At 35.7% G+C, this 8,912-nt stretch overlaps 1 protein-coding gene across 4 annotated transcripts; it reads left to right on the top strand.

The window, feature by feature from the left end:
- Window positions 1-224: 224 nt before the first annotated feature.
- LOC138328867 (kelch-like protein 2) lies at window positions 225-7,581 on the top strand. 4 transcript variants are annotated; one of them, XM_069275597.1, is made up of 3 exons: window positions 442-593; window positions 1,257-1,459; window positions 5,254-7,581. In XM_069275597.1, exon 3 carries the CDS (start codon window positions 5,284-5,286, stop codon window positions 7,111-7,113), a length of 1,830 nt encoding a protein of 609 aa, XP_069131698.1. In that variant the 5' UTR covers window positions 442-593; window positions 1,257-1,459; window positions 5,254-5,283; the 3' UTR covers window positions 7,114-7,581. The 4 variants fall into 4 exon arrangements, with proteins under 4 accessions (XP_069131687.1, XP_069131698.1, XP_069131693.1 ...); XM_069275592.1 differs by having other exon boundaries at window positions 1,164-1,459; XM_069275586.1 differs by lacking the exons at window positions 442-593; window positions 1,257-1,459 and adding an exon at window positions 225-311.
- Window positions 7,582-8,912: the final 1,331 nt, after the last annotated feature.

The following is an 8,912-nucleotide window of genomic DNA, read 5'->3' as shown; positions in this document are numbered from 1 at the left end:
AACAATATTAAGATGAAGCTTACTGTAGCCTATGAGATAATAAATGTAACAAGAATATTACTGATTCTGATGAGTTTTAATTATGTGGTTTTCGGTTCAATTATTTTCTTATCATTTCATATGGAAATATTACAACAAATACAAAGCGAATGCACCAAGAGAATGAACCTTGATAATTTAAGTCGTTGATGGCAGTCATGCCATGCAGCAAATTGATTAAAATGCGTGAATCAATCATTGTCCATTGTGAACAATCATGGAACAGAAACTAGAATGTTGCATTGATGATCACTGTAAATGTTAAACTAAAGGTAATACTAAATAGCTTTATCTTAGTCAGAGCAGTTTCATTTTCGCTAGGCCTATCTGCACAAAAGGCCTATTTTTTATCACTGATAGGTTATCTTGAAGCGAGGCCATGCATTCCAATGACATTTCTTTATAGGAACCCTCTTCCTGACTCGATCGGCCAGGGCTAGCCTCACATCCTCGATACTCAAGGGGTTACCTTTACCGACGTAATATACACCCCTGGATTATCTCATTGTAAAATTGGAGTGACAGTCATTCATGAGAGAAAAAAACTGACCATGGTAATAACAGTCCTGCAGAGACTTCTATTGAGATCTAACTGTTATACAATTCCTTTTATTCACACTGTTCACAATGTTTTCCAGCCGTTGTAAGTCGTGGACTTGTAAGGCCAATATATATTTGGTTTTTTTCCTTGATCCTCTTCTTGTTTTAAAAGTTTTAAAAGGTTTAAAAGAAGCAATTTCTGGTAAGCAGCGAAACTAGCTTACATCTTTAGAGTCCTGTTAGTGCTTCTCTCAATAAGTTTTTACACCGCAATTTATCAAACTATCAACCTTGACTGGATCATTACTTATACATTTATGACAACAGTAGTGATTGTACGATAGTAGAATCTGTAGACTTGAACCATATGGCTTCTCTTTCGTCTGCATTGTAGTGACGGTAGGCCTAGTTCTACAAGTCGTTCGTGGTTAGATTTATTTTGCAATGATTTCACTAATTTAGTAGCCCTTCATTGTACATTTTCTAGTGAAATAATGTCCTTTCTGTAAATAGGGTTCCAAATTGAACTAATGTACCAATTCCTTTGTGGAAAATTAAATTACTCATGTTTATGTTGCCTCTAGTTTTACCACGGGATGGAGGTGTACGTTGGTGATAGTAATTAACACCTGGAGCATCTAGGATGCGGCTATCTATAAAGACAATCTGCCTTACAGATGTCACAACATAACCCCTAGAGTATCGAGGATGGGGCGGTATCTATAAAGACAACCTGCTCTAGCACAAATATATTTCTGATACATGTGTATCAGGGCGAAGCTCTCCTGCAAGGTGGACTCGAACCCATGACCCTGGCTTACTGGTCCGCTATTCTACCGACTAATCTAAAGGGGAATTCCCCCTAGTGTGAAGCTTGAAGGTGACCGTATCGCTATGTAAAATTAAAACCTGCTAGTGCTACACTATTCCCCACTTAGAAATGTGTTTGCCCCAGAACATAATCAAACCAACCCTGGTTCTATCTCCAAAGGAGCCTCTTTATCACCAATTGCTTGCATTTGGAGTGGTCTATGTTACCAAATGTAACAGGGTGAGAGTAGACTTACTAGTCAATTGCTCTACCGACTGACCTATAGGGAAATTCCCCCTAGCGCAAAACTAAAAGGTGACCTTATCACTTACAATTAAAAATGCTACACATGTATTGACCATTTTTCTGTCCCCATCCATCCGTCCCCCCTATAACTGAGTCATTAGATACAGATGCCAAACATACGCTGTATAGATCTACATGTAGACTAGAATAACCAAAAATGTATTCACAGAATAGACTAAATCGCTGATTACAGGTGTTTAAAGTGTACACGGAATGGTTTGGTATATAAGGCTTGATAAATGCGTCATTAGATAAAATTTAGAATGGAAAAAGTAGGAGTTTCATAGTGATTACGGTATTAGAGATAATGCGACTTTTCTTTAGAACACACCTGAAGCCCGAAGCCATTGACCCCGATTCGGGACCCCTGACCTGTGACGTCACGAGGACAACGGGATCGACTCTACTCGCATAAGTTAGAGTGGCGATTTTCGGAGTCTGCCATCTAAAACAAGCTATCTGTTTGTAAATATCGATTTTTAAGACACAAATACCTTTGTACATGTCCAATACCTATTTAATATTATCCTCGATCACAGATATGAGTTTGGAATATGCTTGAAAATAGGGACTTATACCATGCATATAATTATGATGTATCTGTCGTAGATAAATGAACATCTCCGAGCGATTACTGCATAATTACACACAATAAAATATATCTAACTATAGACTTATGTTGTATGCATGAATATTATATCAAGGACGTATATGTTCTTGATTATGTTATCCAAAATTGCGTTGTCTGAAATCGATCAGGTGACTTAATTAATACACATTTAATACTTAATTATCAGTATATAAGTACATAATTGTTTGTCATTTAATTCTACTGTGATTTGGCAGATTTAATTCTATCAGAAACATATATTTCTGATTCTATATACCAAGTTTTGAGAACCGTAATATCACAAATATTTATAATTTAGCAGGAGTGATATTTTTGATCCATTTATTTTTGACGAAATACATTCAGCTTTCAAATAATACAGTACATCCGACGACTTGTTAATATTTCGCTCATGTTCATTCATTGGTGTCTTTAATTGAAAAATAAATCATGCACAGGTCAAACGGCTCAAAAAATGAGACTGAAGATGTCTATTTCTAATCCAAACAGCAGATATGAGGTATCAAAATTAGAATACTACCGAATAGCCAATGTCGTGCTGCTTTACCTGTATACTGCAGTTACTGAAAACGTGTGGTCAACCGAGACTAATGAGCTGTGGGCTAACCAGATTACGTAATAAAGGTGTTTAGTGATCTGTCACGCTTTGTTGATTAGCTCACGTCAGGTGTCAAAATATCAGTTCACAGGTAAGTTAGCGATGGACCATCATGTAATTGTTATATAATGTGGTGATATTTGTTTTCACTTTTCAAGTCTTGGTTTACAGTAAAATATACCGTTCGAACATTTCATATAACAAGTGTATCATATACTTCAGAAACACTTATGTATATATTTGTACATATGTTTCTGGTTACATGTAAATGTATTTTTATAACAAAAACTACAAAATTATTTTCAAATGACATATAGGGAAAGAACAATGCAAATATAATGCACAATGTCAGAATTTTGATATTTCTGATTGTTGCTAGATTTCGGATATCCAATTCACTGTGAATTTTGGTCAATATCGATCGGTATGTAATACCAATAATGATATTCTATATGACCAATAAATGTACTGTTGATGATTGTTTAAGAACACATGTCGACATACAAGTACATGTAGCAATTAAAGGAAGAGATACTCATTACAGCTATAAATGAATTATATACCATGAAATCAAACTCTCAAGTTTTTATTCCAATTTATTTCTGTGGTATCTACGTGCATTGAGCTATAAAATACATTTAACAAATTCTTTTCGTTATGCTGGTTCTTGAAATCCATAGGGCTAGTGAATTTTTATCTACACAGAAACAGTTTCAAAATGATAATTTCAAGACCATCATTTTCCGAATTTGTTCCTTTAGACCACATAATGAAAATTGAATATTCCCGAGGTTTAATTATTTAGTAAGCTGTCAAAACAAAGATAAGATCGCTGGTTAAAGTTTTTACACAAGGTACACACGGTGATGCCTACCAGAAACATGTATATTTCATAGATGTTTCTGCTGATGCATTTAGCCTGATTTTAGTTGCAATATTTCCTAGTATATAATTAAATCCTCACCATAATTGTATACTGTATATATTATTTGTAAAATTCTCGTAACCCCATTTCAGAAATACATATATATATATATGTATGTCCACCTTTGTGCAATTTTTTTTTCATGTTTTATTATAACCAAATGCGATACAGCATATAGGCACAATATAAATAATTATATTAAATCAAAATTCACATATAATATACAAGATGGCGGAGGAAATCCCATACACATAAATATGTAAAGAATCCTTTGACATGTAAGTTCGTAACAAACATCTTAATAAAGGAGGAACGATACAAAAAATAATTAATGTATTTGCGACGTCACCACATATGTGACATCATAAAAGTACACTTCAAAAAATAAATAAATAATCATTCATCAATGATTAAATAGCTAGGTGTTAAATAAATGTACAGTTAATTCAACATTTGTTATAAAGTTACACAGAGAGGAGATTTTTCCTTATTTTTCGAAGCATGAAACAAATATTTACTCAATTTATTAAAAAATTTTACACTTTTACATGAATGCAATTCTATAAGCTTGTGAACACTTGGATGTCGGTAATAATACTGCTTGATATAAGTCCTTCTTAAATCAAATTATAAACCCACTACTAACACCTCACTGCCGTTGTCCTCGTGACGTCACATCCAGTTATTCACCAAATCAGCGTGAGCGGCCAATTCCCTAATTAGCAGTCAATATACAGGTAAAAATCGAGTACTTTTGAGGGCGGTATCTCGGTACTGAAGCGGCCGATTTTGATGCGGTTTTCAACATTCTTGTCAGGAGATCAAAGAGAATAACATATCAAAATATAATTTTCCGTTCCGTGTACACTTTAAAATGTAGCAGAATAGGAAAATATTGATCCTATCGGCGACAAACAGGTAGTTTAATCGGTAGAGCATCTGATTGGTGTTCATGAGGTACTGGGTTTTAACCCTGTTCTGGTGGCTACATTTTCTCCTCCCATGTTACAAGTTTGGCGAGCTTGCCAACCACTGTTTCAAGAATTGGGCAAGAGGGTATGCTATCTTGTGAGTTGTTCACTGATTGTTATCTTTTCAGGGGTGAAGACTTAAAGAAAGGAAGGATGAATTATGAAGCAGAATTTGACAGGACAGTCGGCTTTGTAATATATATGTGAATGTAACATGATTTTCTTGTGCAGATTAATGATGTAGCAATCAGTACAAAACCCATCCTTATATATTTTTACCAAATCTACTGAGTTGCTTGCAAATTGTCATTGCTGACCTCAATGATTTAAAAATAATATTGGTGCTTATTTAGTTAGGACAATTTATAGTAAGGTACTTTATGAATTTGCTGATGATATCATGTTATAACATTGGGTATACATCTGTTTCAGATGGACTGACATTGACCTACTATTGAGAGCATGATGGAACTTGATGTAGATAATAATGTTACTGGACATTGGCACTTCCAAATACAAAATGGGCTTAAAAGATTGTTCCAAGAGAAACTTTGTTCAGATGTGATTTTAAAAGCGGAAAATGAGAAATTTGAATGTCATAAAAACATTTTGTGTGTGTTTTCATTGTACTTTGGATGCATGTTCCAATCTGGAATGCAAGAGTGTCGGGAAAAGTTAATAGAGTTGGGGATGGTGGAAGCAAGCCCTTTAAGATTACTGATACAGTACATGTACACTGGTACAATTGACCTGAGCCAACATAATATTGTCAAAGTACTATGGACAGCAACTTTCCTCCAAATGGATGGCTTCCTCACCTGGGTGTCTCAACACATAACCATTCACAAATATGTACACATGGACAATTTCTGGGATTTGTGGTGCTTGGCAGACAGCCATCATGATTGTGCTTTCTTAAAAGATCCTTTGAATGACTTCATGTTAACCAACTTTGAACAGGTTTACACGACACAGGGATTTGAAGAGAACATCACTTCTGAAAACCTTTTTTCTATACTGAGTAGTAAAAAATTAAAGGTGAAGAATGAAGATACTGTGCTCCATTCAGTCCTCAAATGGCTAAGCCATGATGAAGAAGCAAGGAAATTGGACCTCCCTAAGCTGGTACAGGTGATACATCTACCTCTTTGCCAGAGGAATAGCCTTCAGAAGCTGAAGGGTATCCTCAGAGAGGATGTAGAAAAGTCTGTACTAGATCATTTAAGTATGGCAGAACAGTACCAGGAGGACTATGGTGGACAGATGCGTTTCACTACAGCACAGAGTCAATACAGGCCAAATATGGGTAAGGAGAAGGCTCTTATCCTCATTAATGAAGAAAAAGAAACCCATGATCCATCAAATGAGGATATATGTTACCCTTCCATCACATTTATCCGTCATTCTTCCAATTGGATGTATGAGTTTGATGGAATGTTGACAGTGCTCCCATACAGTTTCAGACCAGGGTACTATGCTACCTGTACTTATGCCGAGAGCTATGTATACCTGTATGGGTACCGACAACAAGCCAATGCCTTCTTTTACTACTCAGCCTTAACAGACAAGTGGCAGTGTCTTCACCCAGGTCCTATTGGGGTCTGTAGGGTCGGGGCTCAAATTGTTGCTGTTGGAGACCGTGTGTATCTATTTGGGGGTGAGGATGAGGAGGGGTCATTGCTGTCTAGTGTGGATATGTATAATGTCACAAATAATCAATGGGACTCAAATTCAGTCTGTCACCTCCAGACACCCGTTACGAAATTTGTTAAGGGATGCCTGGGTGATAAGATTTATATTTTTGGAGGCATGTCGTCTGGATCTCGCGCTTGTGGACCAAGAATTGGGGACGACATTGTGCAGTGTATTAATACAACAACTCAGTCCTGTTCAGTTATATGTCACTCCAGTCTCATCAGGGGTGTGATATCTTTGGGATGTGCCTGTAGTTGTCAGACTGACGGTTCCATATACATTACCTGTAAAGACGATGCCTCCTCATTACATGTCCTCAAGTTTGACCCGGATTCAACAACAAATATTGAAGTTGTTGGTGCTATTCCTATACTGATGGATACAAGGGACCCAAGTAGACACAGCTTAGGGATGGTGAAACAAGATTCCAGTCTACTGATAGCTAGAACACAAAGTCAAATGCATATTGGTTGTATTACAAACTTTGATCTGAAGTCCAAACAAGAAACAGGGAGAGATTTAAGGGTATTTACACCTGACACAAAATTTGTAGATGTACACTATTTGGTTCTGACGGAAGAAAGTATGAATATATGAAGAACTATATAGTAGAACTACTGTATTCGACCCAAAAAGCTCCCATGTCCCTATAAGCGCCCCTCCCCCTTTCTGAGGCCTTGATTTCAATTGTCTACACATGAATAAAGACCAAAACTACACAGAACTTTCTATATATGCAATAATTTCGTCTTATTAGCACCTTTTCCTTTTTTTCAATTTTTTAAACGCCCTGGGCGCTTATTGGGTCGAATACGTTACATGTGTATGAGTATATACATGTAGTTAACAATCATTATATAGGTTTTATACAAGTCATTCAAAATGATACTTCATCAACCAGATGTTTTCTTTCTGTTTGAGCCCTAGCTTACAGTCTGAAATTCTACATTTACCAGGTATTGTATTGCTATGTGTAGCTACTGATTTTAGAAATATCTAACAATGACATGTATAACACTTTAAATTATGATTCTTAATTTCTAAGTAATAAATGAGTAACTTTAAGCATTGGTTTGTACATTTCTGAAATAGTAACAATTTATAAGCAACTACTAAATGGGTATGTTGTAACCTGATAATCATTGTAGTTACCATCTTTTGTAAATTGATTAGAAGAAATGTGAGTTTTGAAAACAGATACATGTTAGATAATCATTAAAGGTTTTAAGCTAAATAAGTGAGTTAAGTCTATATAAACTAGTAATAATGGATGTTTGTTAATGTATATATATTAGTGATAAGGCCATCTTTGCTTGTCAAGTGTTTCAATGCGATGCTCTTCTAGAGGAAGGTACTGAATCTTAAGTCTTGGTTAGCAAAGGTGTAATAAGGGATACATTTACAGATTCTAGGAACTGGGAATAAAAATTTTAGTACAGTGTAAAATCTAAGTCCCACACCAAATGTGACTATTAAACATTGTGATCTATCACAGTTACTTCCCTTTGTTTCACTGCCAGTACTGATTGGGTGAAATAAAGGGAATTAACTTGGATAGATCAGAATGGTCCACTTGTCTGTCCATCTACCCAGTTTTACTTTCAAACCTCCATCAGTTCATAATCCTTTCTTGTTATCTGTTTCTCAGAAAGCATTGCAAGAATCCCTCTAAATTATGTACATGCATTTTATTAGCCCACCATCATCAGATGATCAGATATATAAATCGCCTTTCGTCCTTGGACTGTCCGTCCATAAACAATTCTTGTTACGCCATTTCTCCGAAAGTAAATGACGGGATCTGTCTCTTTTTCATATTGCATTTAGGGCAGATCCGTTAACAATATGTTTGTTAGTGCTCATTCTCAGAAAGTATTGAAGGGGTCTACCTCAAATCTAATATATTGGTTCCTTTTGAACCCTGGTGGTGCACAGGGACATGGTACGAATATTTTAACCAACAGTATACATATGTATATTATAGTATCTTGATACTATAATATATAGATGTATACTGTTAGTTAAAAAAATTGTGCCAGGTCCTTGTGTTGTTAGTATGTTGCAATTTTGAAACAATCGCACATCAAGATAGCCAGAAGGTAGCATAGACATCTTGGGTTTTTAAAATAGGTTTGATTTTGTCACTTTCTCAGTAAGTACTGAAGAAGTCTGACTTCCTCAAATTAAAGTAGGGTCTTCATGGTCTGCATATCCATTTTGGAACAAATCAAAACACAATATGGCAGGCAGTAACCATATTCAATTTGATAACTGAAGTGACTGATCCTGCCTAACAACTTAATGTGGGCAACGTAATGTGGAGTTTCCCCATGTGCATTCAATATTTGAAATGGAAAGGGAACAGATGAGTAAAGCAGAGAAAAGAGCCCTTTTTA

The sequence above is a fragment of the Argopecten irradians genome, chromosome 1 (genome assembly GCF_041381155.1).
Source record: "Argopecten irradians isolate NY chromosome 1, Ai_NY, whole genome shotgun sequence".
NCBI classification, from domain to species: domain Eukaryota; kingdom Metazoa; phylum Mollusca; class Bivalvia; order Pectinida; family Pectinidae; genus Argopecten; species Argopecten irradians.
The sequence above is the reverse complement of the archived record's forward strand: the minus strand, read 5'-3'. Positions and strand labels throughout refer to the sequence as shown.